A 17,386-nucleotide genomic window follows, 5' to 3' on the forward strand; every position below is an offset into this window, starting at 1 on the left:
CGTGCACACGGAACCCGGGAAATCGAAAGGTTCGGCTACTAAGCTAACTTCGGCGACATCGCGGCCGTCAAAAAGTCGAAACAGCCAGCGTTGCAGCGGTTGCCGGCCAGCCGGCCGGCGTAAAGCCCCAAATCCTTACACCGTTACGACCTACGACGACACTGTGAAATGAAATAAACCGCTGGCGCACGACGGCACGAGCGGAGCGAGCGAGCACCGGCGCGCCAACCGGCCCCGGCCATGCAGGCATGCACGCACTGACGCACGTCGCGCGGCGCGCGGCCGCCCCTTTTCCACGCGGGTGTCGCCATTGTTACTCCCCGGTGTGCTCACTGTCACACATCATATCATTAGCGGTTATCTTTCACCTTCCTTAATTCCCTATATATGCGCACACGTCGCTGCGTGCAGTTTGATCGATCGATCTATATATATATATCGTCAGCAAGACAGCAACGTAACCACCCTCGATCAGCAGAGATGTGCTTAGTAGCTCCGGCGGCGACTATGGCGGAGGGGCTCCAAGAAGCCGACGACGTGCTGTGGCGGGATCACCGCCACCACAGCCCGGATGACGGCGGCCGCGACGACCAGCGGCAGCAGCCGCACTGCTGGCCAGGCAGGAAGCAGCCCTGCTGCCCCCGCCCCCGTCCCCGCCCCCGCGTGGACGACGACGACGCTGCTGCTCACGGAGGAGGCAGCAGTAAAGTCCGTCGACCGGCGGGCTCGTCATCGTCATCGGCGCCGGTGCCCATCGTCATCCCCGTAGCCGCAGTGAAGCGGCCATCCTCCTCCTCATGGGCGGCGGAGGACTACTACGGCGACGACGACGACGAGGCGGCGTTTGTGCCGCCGCACGTAGCTCTGGAGGCGAGGTGGCGGCTGTCGGAGGGGAGGGCGGCCTCGTCCATGTGCGAGGGGCGCGGTCGCACGCTCAAGGGCCGCGACCTCCAGACCGTGCGCACGGCCGTGCTCCGCATGACCGGGTTCATCGAGACCTGATGCATCCTCTCCTGCATGCAATGCAATTAGGATGATGATCCGTAGCTAAGCTTAATTATTAGCCGAGCCGAGCAGTTTTGCATTTCAATTTTCAAAATCGACTGTGTAATACAGGAGTAGTTTCCAAATTTGCAGAACGAGGGTTAGTTAGCGTTTTTCAGATGGAGTTTATTTGTAATTTCCAAACTAAATTAAATATGCTGCTGCATGCGTCAGTTCGTGTGGGCATGATGGATCTAGAACGATGGACATTCAGCTCAGCGAATTGAAGGGATGGACAGAGACGTTCTTGTCGCGTCTGGACGTTTGGGACGTGCGGGTTCGCATCGATCACCCCCCAACCCCAAGTCTGCGAGAGCGACGGCACCTAACAGTCCATTTCCAAGGAGCGTCCGCATCCGACTCAAGGAAAGTTACGTTTGGAATGGCGGGCAAAACAACAAACTACTACAGTGATGATGCGCATTGTACAGAACTCCCTGCAGGGTGGATGCCTAGGAGTCCTGTTCTGTTTTGTACGAGCGACCAAGCACAAGTTCCGTGTTCCTGCGGGGATCGTATTACATGCCTAATTAATGAATAGTCGCCGTAGCTTTCGAAGACGGCGAAAGTATTTTTTTTTTGTCTAAATATGATAATTTCTAGATGTTAGAGAGACGTGCAAAAATAGAAAACCGGCCGACGTACGTACGCACTGGATCAGCATTTCAAATCGCTTTCAGCACCACGTAGCATATGTGTCCGACGCGAACCGAGAGTATACCTCAGCTAGTTGAATTTCATGTGGTGAAATATATCTACCTAAGTTTAAATTCTTGAAATGATACGTGTGTCTGTATTTTTTGGATTTTATTTAACAGTGTTATTCTGTTGATGCATCCGACTTCGTTAATTTCAAAATCTCAAGATGAGCCGGCTCAAACTGAAATGACGGCAGAGGAGATAAATTCCAGAGGAGATGGGGCAATTCAGAATTTTTAGGATCCTTCCAGACCCATGTCAATACTTCGAAGGTCTAGATTTGTGTGGGGCGAGGCAGCGGCGGATCCAGAAAATATTTTAGGGAGGGCTGAACAACACTGCTCCTCGATCTTAAGTCTCAGCCCCCTACACTATAGAATTTTGCCTAAAACTTCATGGGGGCTCTACAGGAGGTTCCACTGCTTCGGTATGGGTAGGGGGGGCTCGAGCCCCCTCCGTTGGATCCGCCCCTGGGGCGAGGTAACCCTTACAAAAGATAATTTAGCTAAGAGAAAGTGTCAGAGAAGTATCAAATGCTGTCTTTGTAGTACCGTTGAATCTATTCAACATTTTTTCTTTGACGGCTACTTCGTACGTTTTGTTTGGAATACTGTGCATATCACATATGGAATTCAACCTCCCGCTAATTTCGTCAATATGCTAAATTCCCAACTACATGGTTTAAGCCTAAAACTTATAAACCAAATTTTGCTAGGAGCCGCTGCACTGTGTTGGTCAATTTGGTTGAATAGAAACGATATGATATTTAACAAAGCTAAACCTAATACACCAATGTAGGTAATTTTTAGGACAACGTATTGGATACAACAGTGGTCCATGCTGCACAAGGAGGAGGAGAGACCGTTGTTCTCTGAGGGATGCAGAGAGACGTTGATCACGGCCGTCTTCACGAAGTTCGGCTGGAACTTCATGAATCGTATTCAAGACTAGTGTTCTGCTTTGTTCGTTGTGCCCCACTAGTTAGGCTGAACTTTGTTTTTTTTCTTTGGACGTGTAAGCCTTATGGCATTGGTGTATCATCCACGGATGGTAGAAGTACAACATCCTAGATGTTTAGAAGCAAATAAAACTTGATCATGAGCATCATTATGCATAATCATCAGGCATTGTGACATTAATACAACCCATGTTTCAATTATAGCTCCTCCTGTTGCATATAAGGTGTTTCACATGTTACATGAAAATGTTAACAATATTAATGTTTAAGGTTCTTTGTGAATTTATAGGTTGATAATGGCTTAAACAATTAAAAGTTTGTTAATATAAACTTTGAAGTGCAAAGTGTGTGTTTTCATATGGAATGAAAGTTGGTTTGAATTTCTAAATCAAATATGTTTAAGTTTGAGCTCAAAAATTGAATTCAAGGTTGACTTTCAAACTTAGCAAATTTCTGCCTAAGTTTTTGAATATCAGTTGTTAAGTTCAATTTTTGGTGAATTATTAAATAAAATTTTATAAATAAAATTTGTCCAACTTTTGTTGCATTGATTGGTAGAATACTTGATCTTTGTTACTATGTAATTAGTTGAGATGATTGAGTCATAATTGTTCACTAATTAAATACTAAAGTTGCTAAGCAAACTGTTTCAAAAACCCTGTTAATTGAATCCAGTTTTCAGTTTACAAGTACCCTTGTTCTTCACCTTAGATCTATCAATTCGGTTAGAATTAGAGTTTGAGCCTGTGGACAATGTTGGAGACCAAAGGTGGATGAACAACTTTGCTTAAGGTCTCTCATCGCGTTTAGTAGTGAAATCGGGAGATCTAGGGATTTGAAAATGCTCTGTCAGTCGGTTACTGTCGCTCGTCGTTTCTCGCGCTTGGACACCCAGCTGCCTGCGTGGAAAGGCCAAGCAGCTGCTGGCGCTCGTCGATGCTTCGCGCCTGGCCTTGTTAAAAAACGGTTGGCTGATTTGTTATGAGAGAAAAATATTATTTATCGACTAAAAAAAGTATGGCTCGGCTTGGAGCCCCTTTCTCTCCTCTCTGCCGCCGCCGCCGGTCGAGCTCCCTTCGCTGGCAAAATTCGCAGCACTTGCTTTGTCTCCGTCCAATTCATCCCGCAGCAGCCTCACCTTGTCCTTGAACTTCCACTCGATCCGCTCGCACCGTTAGTCTCCACCGGATTTGGCCGCACGCTTGCTTCCCATCACGGCAGGCCGCCATGTTCGTCGTGTCACACCTCACTGTGGCCAGCTCACTCAGCCACATCTCCCTCCCTCCTCTCTCATGTTTTGTATTCTTTGAGATGCCGTGATGCTCATAGGTCCCCTCTTTTAACCTCTACCATTCAGGACGCGTCGAAATGCGACCTCGCCATTGGTTCGCGCCGCCGTGCTCGTCCTCAACCCCGGCAGCCCCGTCGGCGCTATCTCCGCCTCGACCGTGTGGTCTAGAGGTCTAGGTGAGCATACTGAGGCCACCCCGAGCCCTATGTAGGCCAGCCAACCGCAGGAGGTGCAAACCTTCCGCCGCGCCGTCGTGCTTCGCATCGCCGTGCCGCCATGGCCGTGGTTGAGCACGTTGCTAACCCTAATCTGTCTGTTTGAGCCCATGGGTAGGTGCGCCAGGTCGTAAGGGTCATGTAGGTGCCGTTTCCTTCACCGAAGACCTCGCCGCCGGCGATCTCCGACGTGTACCCGTCGAACTTTGCTCGGTCAAGGCCGGCCTGGGTCAGTTTGACCCCAGGCCCCCTCTGTCAGCGACCGGGGTTAGTTAAGGGGTTAGTAAAAAATGATTTTTAGCGTAGAAAAATGATTTATCTTTTTTCAGAAAATATTTAAAGGTACATTTTCTTAATTAATTCATAACTAATTGTAGGATCATGATAAAAATATGAAATTTTTTGTGTAGCCTTATAATGATGTGCTCTATTATAGAAAAATACTAGTTGCCCATGATAAGTAATGTTTTAAAAATTACCTCTTTTAATTGCAAAATGGACCTTGCATGATTTTTATAGGCTAAAATAATAATCGTTTAATAATGAAACTTTTTGTATGCGCTTTACATGGTTAGGTCTGCCTTCATAAAAATTATAGTACCATTTTGATAATTTTAATTTATCCACTTAATTACATGCTTTATTTATTAATTAATAATTACCAAAATAATTAGTATAAATCATAAAATGGCTTTGGTGTATTTTGGAATTGATTGTAGATCTTGAAACACCAAACCCCTGTTGTTCCTTGGCAACCTAATTCGGTTTAATTAAATGCTTAATTAGTAGATGCATGTATATAAACCTTGATTGCTTCTTCTGTGCAACAATTGAGTAAGTGGTTATGCTTTGTAGATGCTTTTCATGTTAATCTTACTGGTCCATGTTAAGTTAATCTTTTCATGTTAACAACTAGTTAACTTAAGGATAATAATTAAAATGCTTTGTAAGATAATGACCTTAGTTCTTAGTGAAGGAAAGTTGTACTCAAGATAATTATTTTGTTTAACTTCTATTATGCACTTGTGCACCTCTCATCATGTATCATGGCATGTAGTCCATCATGTTAAATAAAGCATCATTTATTACGTGTAGTGTACGAGAGTGAGAAGACTCAAGTTAATTAAGTTTCAGAGAAGGTCCATCCACCAGTGGTGTTGGTGTCAAGTCTAACTCTTGTGATCCTCTGTGGAATCTAACCTTCTCTACAACGTAGGCAAGCCTCGAACCATTAACATCTCTTAGTATTTATAAGTCTTTGTTACACCTTAAGTCTTGTGAGATGTGCATTAAGTAATTAGGAGTTAGTTGAATACCGTTACTGCATGATTACCTTGATATTCAAGCATCCTTAGTTCTACCATGCTAGTCTGAATAGATCGATATCCCTAATGCTTAGTAATGCTTAGACTTCAATAGAAGTCGAGTGATGGTTTCATCGTTCGCGAGAAATAGGTTTTACCTTGGTTCTTCTCGGCTCTGTTTATGGATCGTGAGAATACCATGGTAATAATAATGTTTAATCTGAGATCGAGCGGACTCTTTGCTTGCGTCAAGTTTGAGTCTTAACGTAGTGCCCCGCCTGTGTCTATTGAGCACCGTTCGTTGTAGGCCACCATGTGGTCGAGACTTCGCAGTATTGACCATATATTCCGGTAAGCATGATACCTTGGCTATTCCATTATGAGAAAAGACAACTGCGCACTGGGAGTAAGGAGATGGTGAAAGTAGCGTGTACACATCCTGTGAATCCGTCAAGGATGAACAACGCAGGGAGGTGGAGTATTGTGCTCTTGAGTAGCGCAGGCCGGTTCATGTTTTGGAGGATCTGAGTGAAGGTTGATATATTTAGGTCTAGGACCTGCGTATGTCGTGTGGTAAGGAAACTTCAGCTGGGCTAAATCGATTCAAATCGTCATGCTCCTCGATTATGGAGACTCGACCCTCTGAACATGTATCGGTTATTGATGGATATAAGCTGAGACAAGATGAAATGAGATGAATAATGAAGTGATTGGTTTAGATTATGTGCAAACTGGATACTTAAAATGACCTAATACAAAGCTAAAACATTGAAAGTAAGAATCCAATTGTAGTAAGCTTTTCTGCAAAGTTATTCTTGCTTCTAACTTTTTTTTAGCCTGCATACCCTTGGAGTCTTTTATTTTAGTCGGGTAAGACTTGTTGAGTACCTTAAGTACTCAGGGTTTGTTAACCCCTGTTGCAGGTTCTGACTTATGCTGCTAGTTAAGGTCATGTCGGTGGGCTCGACATGATCTGAACATCTCTTCTACCTTAGATGCTTTACCTAAGTCGCTTCCACAATTCTACTCACATTTTGGAACTTAAGTTAAGTTTGACTTGAACATGTTTTGTAAACTAATATTGTAAATCTTTCGCACTCTGATATAAGTTATTTTTGTACCAAGTATTGTAATGTTGTGGTAACTCTATGTTGATCCTGTATGAGTTGTAAAATGTGGATGATTCGGGGTTTCCCGAGGACATCCGACATACTACCCAAGTTATCTGACTTTCGTGTACAACAGTAAGAGGTCTCAAGGACAATGACAGGTGTACGTGGGTCATATAATTAGGGTGGTTCTGCCATGAGAGGCTGGAACTTTGTTCCATTATTAAAAAATTATATGAGCACTGTAATATGATTAAAAATAAAAATAATGATGTGATTGTCTGTACTGTGTTTATTTATTACGGAAAATGTGCCATCTGTCAGGCCGATAGACTGTGCTGACCGCTGAGTGCTGATTAGCTGGCTCGAATCCTATGTGCTGATAATTTTTTTAGCAAAAAAATCTGCCATTTGCCATTTTTTTAGCTCTAATCCTTTTTTTATATCTTTTAGCTCTAATCCTGCGTGCTGATAAATGGGAGGAAGGCGCTATTCATTCAGTCATTTGGCATTTTCGGTCCAACTCGGGCGGGACCGTGGCTCTGCCCAACCTTGGCGTAGCAAACTGTCAGCCCATCGTGGCACATCCGGCCCACCCACGCGCCGAGCGGGGGATCCCGTGCGTGCTGCCGTTTCGGCTCCTGAGCCGTGCACACACGCCTTTTTATTCCGCCCGCCGCTTCGCTCACGGCTCACGCCGTCCCCCCTCTTCCTCCCCCGCCCCCTCGCCCCACGCGGGAGAGGAGAGCCGCCGGGCCTGGAAGCTTCTCCGTGGTGCTGCATCGCGAGCTCGCAGCGGTGAGTACCCTCTCCCCCGTGTGTCCCTCTCGCCTCTCCGTTTCCCCGCTGCGCACGCGCGCGCGCGTCTCGTTCTCGTTCCTCTGGCTGCAGTCAAACGCCGTGCTCGGAGCTCTGGATTCGTATCCTGCTTCTCGCGATTTAGTTTCGTCAGGGGAGCTTTCGCGCCGGCCTGTTCTGTGGAGGGAGCTCGGGGTCATGGTGTGGTACGATATGATTTCTGTCGGCGGTTGAGCTCTGTTTCTGCAACAATTCGTGGGGATAGGGGATTTCAGAGGGTGTGATGTGGTTCGGTGCTGTGGCGTTCGAATGCCACATTAAGAAGGGTATAATTTCTAGGGTTCCGATAGTTCGTTTGTTCTGGGGAGCCGGACATATGTGGGTTGGCTGGTCGCAAAACACGAAAGTCATTTTTAGCCCACGGCTGGTTGCAGTTTGCAACCCCTTTTTACTTAGCATAGGGGGGAGAAACGAGCTTCCAGCTTGAATTTTGTGGATCCAGGGGTCCTCGTGGATATAGCTCTGCACGCTGTGGAAGTAGATGGTCACCGGAAGGAAATCCTGGGAATTTATAGCAGCCACTGTGGAAGTATATGACCACCGGAAGGAAATCCTGGGAATTTATAGCAGCCGAACAATGCAGGTAGATTTGGGGCCAGATGTTTGGTGTGAAAGCAGTTCGTGTTTAGAACAACTAACCTACCTTGGCAGTAGGAAATAAAATCCAGCGCCACTATGAAAGGCAAATCATTCCTTGACTTCACCCTATTGTTCAAGATAATTCAGGATGCATAGAGATGGGACTAGTGTGTAGAATGGATATACAGTAAGCGGCTGTGATTTTCTCTTTCAAATTAGATGCGCTTTGGAAATGCTATGCCAAGATCACCCTCTACCAATAGAAATGGGGAGGGGTGGAGGGTAGCACCCAGCATTGCATGGCATGCTGCGGAGTTGGAGCTCTGGACGTACACGGTCCATAACACGTGGAAGCAGGATATGAGCTGCAAGCTGCCTGTTTCTTGGCCAAGGTCATCGAGGCTTCAGACATCTTTTTCTGTGTTGTCGTCAAGCGAAATGCGGAATTGGCTTGAGCTTGCCTTGTTTTTTACGTTATAGAAGTTGCCAATATGTTATTGTTTTGGAAATATACGGTTATAATATGCACCTCCTGTTAATTGTCGCTTGCTTGACTTTTTTTTCTTTCTATATGTAAGTTTTCTAGTAATACCTTTTTAATTACTATCTTTGTTCGGAACCCAGTTTTTTTTTTAGTCCTTGCTGACATTACAAATTGCAATGGTGCTTATGAAAATTCTATGGAACTCCTATTTAGATGCTAAGAAGTTATTGATTCCAATGAGAAATGACCAGCTGTCTTTTTGTTTGTCATTTAAGTTGTGAAAAGTGTTATTCTTTATTTGTACCTACAGGATTTCAGGAAAAGAGGCATAGCTATGTTTGCTACAGTTTTCGAACGTAGTTCCTTTGTTTTTCTATATATGTAGTTCGTCAATTTTCATGGACAAGTCTAAAATTACAAACAAAAAAGAATGAGTATATATTATGCTTTTGATATATAGTAAAAAGTCTTGATCTTCTGCTAGCTGAATGCTTTAAACATCCAGTAAAATGTTTTTGATATACATTACAACATTGAGGTGACTATAGAAATCAGAATGCGTACCAAGAAAAAAGCAAAGCAAAAACAAAAATGGGAAAAGAAGTGATGCAACCACTTTCTGTTTTGATGGGAAGAAATGCATCTCAGCTGAAGGCTGAAGCTGAATGCGTGAAGGAAACGTTGGTAATGGGAAAGGACATATGTTGCCTTAAGAACAGCCGAGCATGTTCTCTGAGGGATCTTTTGGCAGCTAATCACTTAACAGTGATGGATGTTCTTGCTCGTTTTCAACTAAAAAGATCATCAGCTAGTCTAATAATTTTGAATAATGGGGAACAAATCAAACCTGGTTCAAATCAGGGGTGTGTAAGACTTTAATAGGTACTTGACTGTTGAGTCCATGTAACCATTATTCATTCATCTTTATTTCTTTGCTGTAGATTGCAAGGTGCTGGTGAATCTGGCTCCGCCACATAGAGCTTCTTTTTTTTCACTGCGGTCCTCAGGAAGACGGTTTTCTAAGACTGCTTTTTGTCTACTGTAAATTGATGAAATTTTAGTGAACTTTTACTATGGAAAAAAATACAGCTCACTGTCCAGTTGAGGGCAATGGTAAGATTGAAAATGGTGCGAGCTCTAGTCAGAATCCTGAGAACCTTGAGCATCCAGTTTTGCTGTCTACATCTCAACCAGTGCCAAATAACTTGGGGATAAGGAAAAACTATAAAAGGGCAGCAAACAGAGGTAAAAAAGGTTCCCAAGGACTAATAGGTCAAGCATATACTTTGAGGTCATCTGATAATGATGTCAGGGTGCTTCGCTCCACATCAAGTTCAAAGATGACACCTACCGAGCATGTACAGACTCCAGTACAACCGGCTGCCAAGAGAAGAAAAAAGAGCAGAGCCTCAAACAAAAGTTCCACAGATGAGTTTTCACAAATTCGTAAACGGGTTAGATACATTTTGAACCGAATGAATTATGAGCAAAGCCTAATTGAAGCTTATGCTAGCGAAGGCTGGAAAAATCAAAGGTTTGTCACTCTATATTATTATTTGGAATTTTGAGTTGCTAGCATCTTCTGAATTTAAATTCTTTTTCTCTTATATTATTAGTAACTGGTATTACATATGTGTTTAGAAGTCTGGTTCTTCATTCCCTATGTGTTGCCAGGGTTATTGAATAGTGCTGCAAGGCCGTGTATTATGTGCTAGCCAAAATCCTTAAGTTTCTTTGTTAACCAAAACCAACCACAATAGTGTTGTGTGCTACAAAACTGACTAATAGGTTTGACTATTTTAGCTTAAATACACTTGTCAAGTGGATTACATCCTTTAGCGCACCCCCCCCCCCCCCCCCCCCCCCCAACCCCAACCCATCATTTTGCACCTGATTTCCCCTTCCATGTATTCCTTTGCCTTATCAAATGATGGGCCTTTTGTGTCACAATTCACACATGTTTTGCCGTCACTGAAACTCTATTGTTTCACTCTTTCTGATATCATCCTGACGTCACTGGTTATGTTCTCTCTATATACAGTTAGTATCTCTGCCTCTTCTCGCTGCCAGTCATGATGTGTGCTTGGTTTCGTTAAATTTATATGGCCTATTAGGCTCAGTTGCTGATCAGATGCACACGTGGTGTAAAAAAAATCTTCAACTTTGCATTAACAGACAGCGTCTTGGGATTTTGCTACTGCCGTGATATTTCTTTAGCTGTTGAGTTCATCACAAATTCTGTTGCAATATAAAATGACTGACGTCCATGTATAAACATGCAGTTTGGATAAGATAAGACCTGAGAAGGAGCTTGAACGGGCCAAATCAGAAATCTTACGATGCAAATTGAGAATACGGGAAGTCTTCCAGAATATTGATTCTCTTCTCTCAAAGGGGAAAATTGACGAATCTTTATTTGATTCTGAAGGAGAAATATCTTGTGAAGATGTAAGTCAGCATGTAATTTTGATTCCATCAATGTATCTGTATTATCTAGTAATTGTGTTCTGTTATGCTCAGCATTTTAATCAGTGACAATGTTTCATAAATCACAGATCTTTTGTGCCACTTGTGGTTCGAAAGATTCTACATTGGGTAATGATATCATTCTCTGCGATGGAGCTTGTGACAGAGGGTTCCACCAGAACTGTTTAAATCCTCCTCTGCGTACTGAAGATAGTAATATTCTTTTCCACTTTCATAGTATCAGTAATTCTTGTTTCGGCATTTATTCATGAGCACCATTCATTTGTAGTCCCCATGGGAGATGAAGGATGGCTCTGCCCAGCGTGTGATTGCAAGATAGACTGTATAGATCTAATAAATGATCTCCAGGGGAGTGACCTCTCCATTGAGGACTCTTGGGAGGTAAAAATTCCCTTTATAAGAACAGTAACAATTTACAAATTGAATTACATTTCAACTCAGTAGTACATTTATTTTTGCAGAAAGTTTTTCCAGAGGCAGCTGCTATGGCAAATGGCTCTAAGCAAGATGACGCATTTGATCTTCCATCAGATGACTCGGATGACAATGACTTTGACCCCAATATGCCTGAAGAGCATGTGGTCAGTAAGGAAGAAGGATCGTCTGAAGACGAAGAGGATGAGGATGGAGGATCAGACTCTGATGACTCAGACTTTTTGACCTGTTCTGATGATTCGGAACCTTTGATGGACAAGAAGAAGGTTGATGACCTCGGGTTACCTTCTGAAGATTCAGAGGATGATGACTATGATCCAGCAGGTCCTGATTCGAATGAAGATGTCGAAAAGAAGTCAAGTTCTGATGAGTCTGACTTCTCATCTGACTCGGATGATTTTTGTAAGGAGATTGCAAAATCTGGTGGACATGATGAAGTTTCATCACCTCCATTACCTGATGACAAGGTGGGTGATATGGAAAAGAACACTGCTCAGGCTAACACAGCAAGTTCCGCTGATGACCCTATGGAGACTGAAATAGACCAGAGTGTGGTTTTACCAGTTTCAAGGAGACGGCAGGCTGAACGGTTGGACTACAAAAAGCTGTATGATGTATGCCCTCGACCTACATCTGTGCATATTTAAAATCTTTCTTTTTTTGGTGTTTTAGTCTTGAATAACGCCTATTGTGTGTTTGTTTTTCATCCAGTCGATCGCTTCAGTTTCATGCTGGAACTAGGCAAATTCAAAAGTACAATTATGAGCTTAGTCATGGAATGTGATCTTAGACATATGTGCATAATCTAGTAGTCAATAAACTAGCATAATCGAGGCAAATTCAAAAGATGTTGAAAAGACATATGCGCATAATCTAGGAGATGTCCTGTGCCTTGAATTTAGGTATTTCCAGAGGTTTCTTAGCTTATACCTATGTGCTGCTGCATTCAATCTTGATACTGATTTGCGCAACTAAACTCACTAGCCTTTTTTAGCAACTCAACTGTATGTACTATGTCGATATTGCATGAGGTTATGAATTGTTTGCTAAAGGCAATATGCTCTTCGGTGCATGCTTGCATGTGAGAAGTTTGTTTTCTGACCATGACATATTCCTATTCTTGCTGGACTCAAAAGGAGGCATATGGTGAAGCATCATCTGATTCTAGTGATGATGAAGAATGGTCTGGGAAGAATACACCAATAAAAAGCAATGAAGAGGGTGAAGCTGATTCTCCTGCAGGAAAAGGCTCCAGAGTTGTGCACCATAATAATGGACTGACTACACAAAGCACTAAAAAAAGCTTGCATTCTCTTCATGGTTCAGTAGATGAGAAACATGGAGATCTTACTTCTAATGGCAGCAACAGCACAGCTAGGAAAGGACATTTTGGTCCAGTAGTTAATCAGGTATCATTTATGATTCACTACAATTGGTTGCAGAATTAACCATTTTAGACTGCTTTAATTGATGAATAAGTTGATGCACATCATTTTCCTTGCAGAAGCTACATGAACATTTTAAGACACAACAATACCCTAGTCGTTCTGTTAAAGAAAGCCTGGCAGAAGAACTAGGGTTAACATTTCGTCAGGTGGATTCCTATCATTTTCTAATTGCATGGTTCTCATGGTTATATTGGCATCGGATTTGACCCTTGCTGTGCATTATGGTGACAGGTTAGCAAATGGTTTGAATCTAGGCGTCATTTCGCAAAGGTAGCTTCTTCCAGGAAAGGCATCAGTCCAGATAAGCATTGCCCTGAAAATACTAATAGCCCAGTGACACCTAGTGTGCAACCTAAAGAACCTGAGTGGACTGTGATGGAAGAATCTAATGTATCCATAAACAGGGATGCCACCATCTCTAAAAAAGCGGTCTCTTCAAAGGTTGGATCAAGAAAGAACCTTGGCAAGAATTTCCCTGGAAGTGATGTGGGAGGGTCAAAAGTTGATTCTGCCAAGGATCAGAATCCGGGGCCTGACCTTGCAGAGAAGGCAAGGCAAAAAGCAGTACAGCAGGAGTTGAAGAAGAAGAAAATGGGACGATGAAGTTTGTAGACAAAGACATGAACCAGAATTTGGACTGCTCCTGAAATTTCCAGGTTGGGTCGTGAATTCGCTGCAGCGCTATGGCCCTTGAAACTTTGGCTTTGTATGGCTCTACATTGGTAGCCAAAAAACATAGATATACCATTGCAAGTCAGCTAGCTCTCATTAGATCATGCCAGTCAACTAACAAGCACATCATTAAGATATACTATTGCTTCCCGTTCTTAGCCAACTGAGAGCTTCCTCTGATTTCTGGGGCGCTCTATAGGAATTAGGTATCCTTCGATTTATTTGTAGCGATTATTGTCATTGCAGGAAGAGCTCAATTGCAAAAGCCGAAGGCTCCGTAACAACAGCAGGGTGCTGCTATGACGATGCAGAAGATGCGCTGTTTTCATCGATGTTGATTTTCTTGTAAGATGGAATGCTGTACCAGACCTTGCGTAATGTGAACACAGGACTTTGTTCTGATTCAGTGTTGCAGTGCGGCCATTTTGACTCTGACAGAACAAGATCGTTGCGCTTTTCATGTAATCGCATTTTCGGTAACGTCAGTGTCCTTGAGCTCCTGGCCCTCCTTGTCATACTCTCCGTACATGTTCTTGGGTAGTGCAGTATGTTACCCTTTCTCTGTCGTGCTTTCCACTTGGCCCTAATTGGCGTCGATTTTCACTTGCAGTGTAAGCTACAGTATGTTAGTTTCGACGTCGTCTCTTGTTTTCGTTGAATGAGGAGCATTTGGATTGTCGAGCTTTACACAGCTGCGCGGCACAAACTTTGTAGGATTGCAAGTTCTGATGTCTGCAGCAGTTCCGGTTGCAGCACTTCATAGGACTGCAAATTCTGAAGCGGCATTTGGACACCACCACCAGGGCCTGCAAATTCGATCCACGCTGCTGCTGTAATCGAGTCGTCTGCTCGTGGAATGCTTTGTTTCGGCCAAAATCCACCCTTTATTCAGCCAGTATATAACGTGACGCCTTTCACTGGTCCCATGTCCTAACGATGTTCCTCTGTCAATGGATGGTGGTGAATCCTATTCGAAATTGCATCGATCCCAGCATGGCAGGATCCATAACGGTAAGCCACGGGATTTCTGATCACAGGTCATGTCAGATTGATCTCACTAGGTTGGCCCAACGGTTAATTGGGTTTTTGATCCGCGTCTGATCGAGGGACGTCTAGCCGTTCTCCTGACTGATGGGACCCCAGTCGCGCAGCACTATAAAGAGGAATGTGAGTGCCGGGGCACAAGGCACGAGTTTCACCTGTAGTCATCAGCGCCCCACCATGTCCTACCCTAGTCCTGATCATGAGGGTGCGCTGTGAGCGATGGGAAGCTCCACCGCCTTCACCACTGCCTCCAGACCGCACCTGCACTCCTGCCTTCTTCGAGACCCTAGTGGACGCGTCAAGCTACTGCTACTTCCTCGCCGGCGCCATGGCCGCGACTTCACTGGGTGAGGTACATCATCAAGTTCTCTATCTAAGTTAAGTCATTACCCGCTAGATCTGCACCTAGAGGTCCTATAAATCCTATCAATGGTATCAGAGCCAAGGTTTCTTGGAGTGTGTAGATCGAATCTAGGGTAGAAAAGTGAATAGAAATGTAGAAAGAGTTGACAGTTTCCCAATTTTCCCAAAACCCTAACCCTAGATCACCACCGTCGACCGTTGCCTCGACGCCGCGCGGGAAGCCACCCCGAGCCGCTGCGGGCGCAAGAAGAAATAGTCTAACCTAATCCTAACCCTAGAAGGGGAACGGACGGGAAGAGGGAGGAACCTACCTGGTATTTCCTCACCTATGTCGACACACACCGCCGCGAGCGGGAAGAAGGATTCGCCGCTGCCTCACCGGCACGAGGCAGAAAAGCCCGAGCCGTCGGCTCGCTAGTGCTCCGCGTGCAAGAGCACGAGCCGCCCCTAAAGGGTACCGCCCGAGGGCCGCTCGACGGCAGCGCTCTCAACCTCCGGCGTGCGCACACGCCGGCAAGGGGCCCAACGACAGCGTCGTCATCGTCATCCCACCGCCGTAGCGCGGGAAGATCACCCGAGCCTCCACCGAGCCACGCACATGTGCTCAGGGCGCTGTCGCTAGACCGCTTGGCGGCGGCGCGCTTACCCTACGGTGGGCGCACGCACCAGCGAGGGGACCGACGGCGGCGCCGTCATCTCCGACCATCATGGTTTTCAGAGAGAAGGGAGAGAGAGAGCAGCGCGGCGAAGAGAAAGAGGCAGGAGAAGAGAATGAGCTCTAGGGTTCGGGGGAGCAGTGGCTGGCACCCCGTTTTTGTTCTTCAGATCTGGGCGGATAGCCATCGATCGCGATGAACGACTGTGAATGCACGGGCTACATTCGGCCTAGGCGGGTTGGAAGAATCCCAACCCAGGCCCAGGTTGCGGCCTGGGACGTGGGGGAGCGCAACGCGAGCGGCCGCCAAGGGCCGTTTTTGTTGCTGGGCCACGCGCGAGGGTGCGCTAGCGGATGGGCCATTGGCCGATTTCGCTGAGGGCCACAGAACAATAGTGAAGTTTTGTTTTATTTTTTCATAAGCAAATTTTGATGTTTTCTGTCTAGTTTAAATATCTGTCAAAATTTGAACCAATGGGATAATTTTTTCAGAGAGTAGATGAGTACAGTAAAATACTTCTAAAAAGTAGATAAATTATTTTTTAGTTTTCCGCTGCAAAGTTTATTATTGATTATCTTCCAATTCAATTCGAACCAACAGGATAATTTAATTCGAAAAGCAGTTATATTTAGTAAATTATGATTATATTTATCCTCTAATTAAATTAGAACCAACGGAAAATTTTAAATTAGAGGAGTAGTCCGATTTGTTTATGTTAGATTATGGTATTGTTATTTTCTTATCAGCGTTGATGATAACAATATTATAATGAATTTAAGTTTAAAGTTTAAATCTCTGATAAATTTTACACCAACGTGGTTAATTTTTCAAAGAGTAGATAATGACCAAGAAATGCTACTGAACTAAAAGAATGTATTTTATTATCAAGTTTCCGCTGCAATGATGTTGATTATCTTCTAATTAAATTTGAACCAATGAGAGAATTTAATTTTGAAGAGTAGTTATATGTATTTCAAGTTAATTTATGAGTTTTATGCATTAATTTCATTTTCTGCCCAACGGTGATATAGAATTGATGCAGAAGCACCTTGTTTATTTAACCGACGAAATCACTTGGCTGCATGCTAACAGGCTGCAATGCTAGGGCTATGTGAATGAAAAGGCTTGAGTCAAGCCAGTTCAGGACTGTTTTTTGTTAGTTTATTAATTTTCTGATTAAATTGGAACCAATAGGAAGCTTTAATTGAAAAAATGAAGTATAAGTGAATGTTTTTATGATAAGAGTTGCAATAAGTAACATGCATGTCTAATTTGACCAACGTTGGATTAAGCATGTGTGTTTGTATATAGATTTATCCTGTGTGGAGAGAAGTTTAGCATAGTACTTATGCTAGTCCATCCTGGTTGACAGGAGAAGTTTTTGTGACGACTCATATGCTTTTTATCCCGCATAGTGAGAGATATTTGAGTAGCTCTTATGCTATCCTAGTATTGACCATGGCATAATAGAAATGCACAGTCATAGTCAATGCTAATCAAAGGACAAGAAAAGATACAAGCGTGACTTGCAAAAGTACAGTTAATAAAAGATTTCATCGAGTTCTTAAAGTGGAATGAGGAAAGTGTACTCCTATACGGATCAAGAAATAACTTTATTTGCATGGCATAATCATGTGAATGAAGTAAGTCATAAGTGTCTCCTCATTCACAGTTTTTTGAATAGTTCTCGAAATTATGGCAGTATAGTTCATGCCATATTTCGAGGGGGAGAATATCAGA

At 43.9% G+C, this 17,386-nt stretch overlaps 2 protein-coding genes across 3 annotated transcripts; both read left to right on the plus strand.

The window, feature by feature from the left end:
• Nucleotides 1–222: 222 nt before the first annotated feature.
• On the plus strand, nucleotides 223–1,217 carry LOC136509958 (protein S40-1-like). The gene is made up of 2 exons (XM_066504537.1): nucleotides 223–323; nucleotides 479–1,217. The coding sequence occupies exon 2, from the start codon at nucleotides 481–483 to the stop codon at nucleotides 1,000–1,002; it is 522 nt and encodes a 173-aa protein (XP_066360634.1). The 5' UTR covers nucleotides 223–323; nucleotides 479–480; the 3' UTR covers nucleotides 1,003–1,217.
• Nucleotides 1,218–7,304: 6,087 nt separating this feature from the next.
• Nucleotides 7,305–13,985, plus strand: LOC136512283 (homeobox protein HOX1A-like). 2 transcript variants are annotated; one of them, XR_010773022.1, is made up of 10 exons: nucleotides 7,305–7,418; nucleotides 9,483–10,075; nucleotides 10,824–10,989; nucleotides 11,097–11,220; nucleotides 11,297–11,409; nucleotides 11,490–12,077; nucleotides 12,600–12,872; nucleotides 12,968–13,057; nucleotides 13,143–13,567; nucleotides 13,830–13,985. XR_010773022.1 is itself a non-coding variant. In XM_066506252.1 (9 exons), exons 2-9 carry the CDS (start codon nucleotides 9,615–9,617, stop codon nucleotides 13,512–13,514), a joined length of 2,187 nt encoding a protein of 728 aa, XP_066362349.1. In that variant the 5' UTR covers nucleotides 7,305–7,418; nucleotides 9,483–9,614; the 3' UTR covers nucleotides 13,515–13,985. The 2 variants fall into 2 exon arrangements, 1 of the variants encoding a protein (XP_066362349.1); XM_066506252.1 differs by having other exon boundaries at nucleotides 13,143–13,985.
• Nucleotides 13,986–17,386: the final 3,401 nt, after the last annotated feature.

The sequence above is a fragment of the Miscanthus floridulus genome, chromosome 16, assembly GCF_019320115.1.
Source record: "Miscanthus floridulus cultivar M001 chromosome 16, ASM1932011v1, whole genome shotgun sequence".
NCBI classification, from domain to species: domain Eukaryota; kingdom Viridiplantae; phylum Streptophyta; class Magnoliopsida; order Poales; family Poaceae; genus Miscanthus; species Miscanthus floridulus.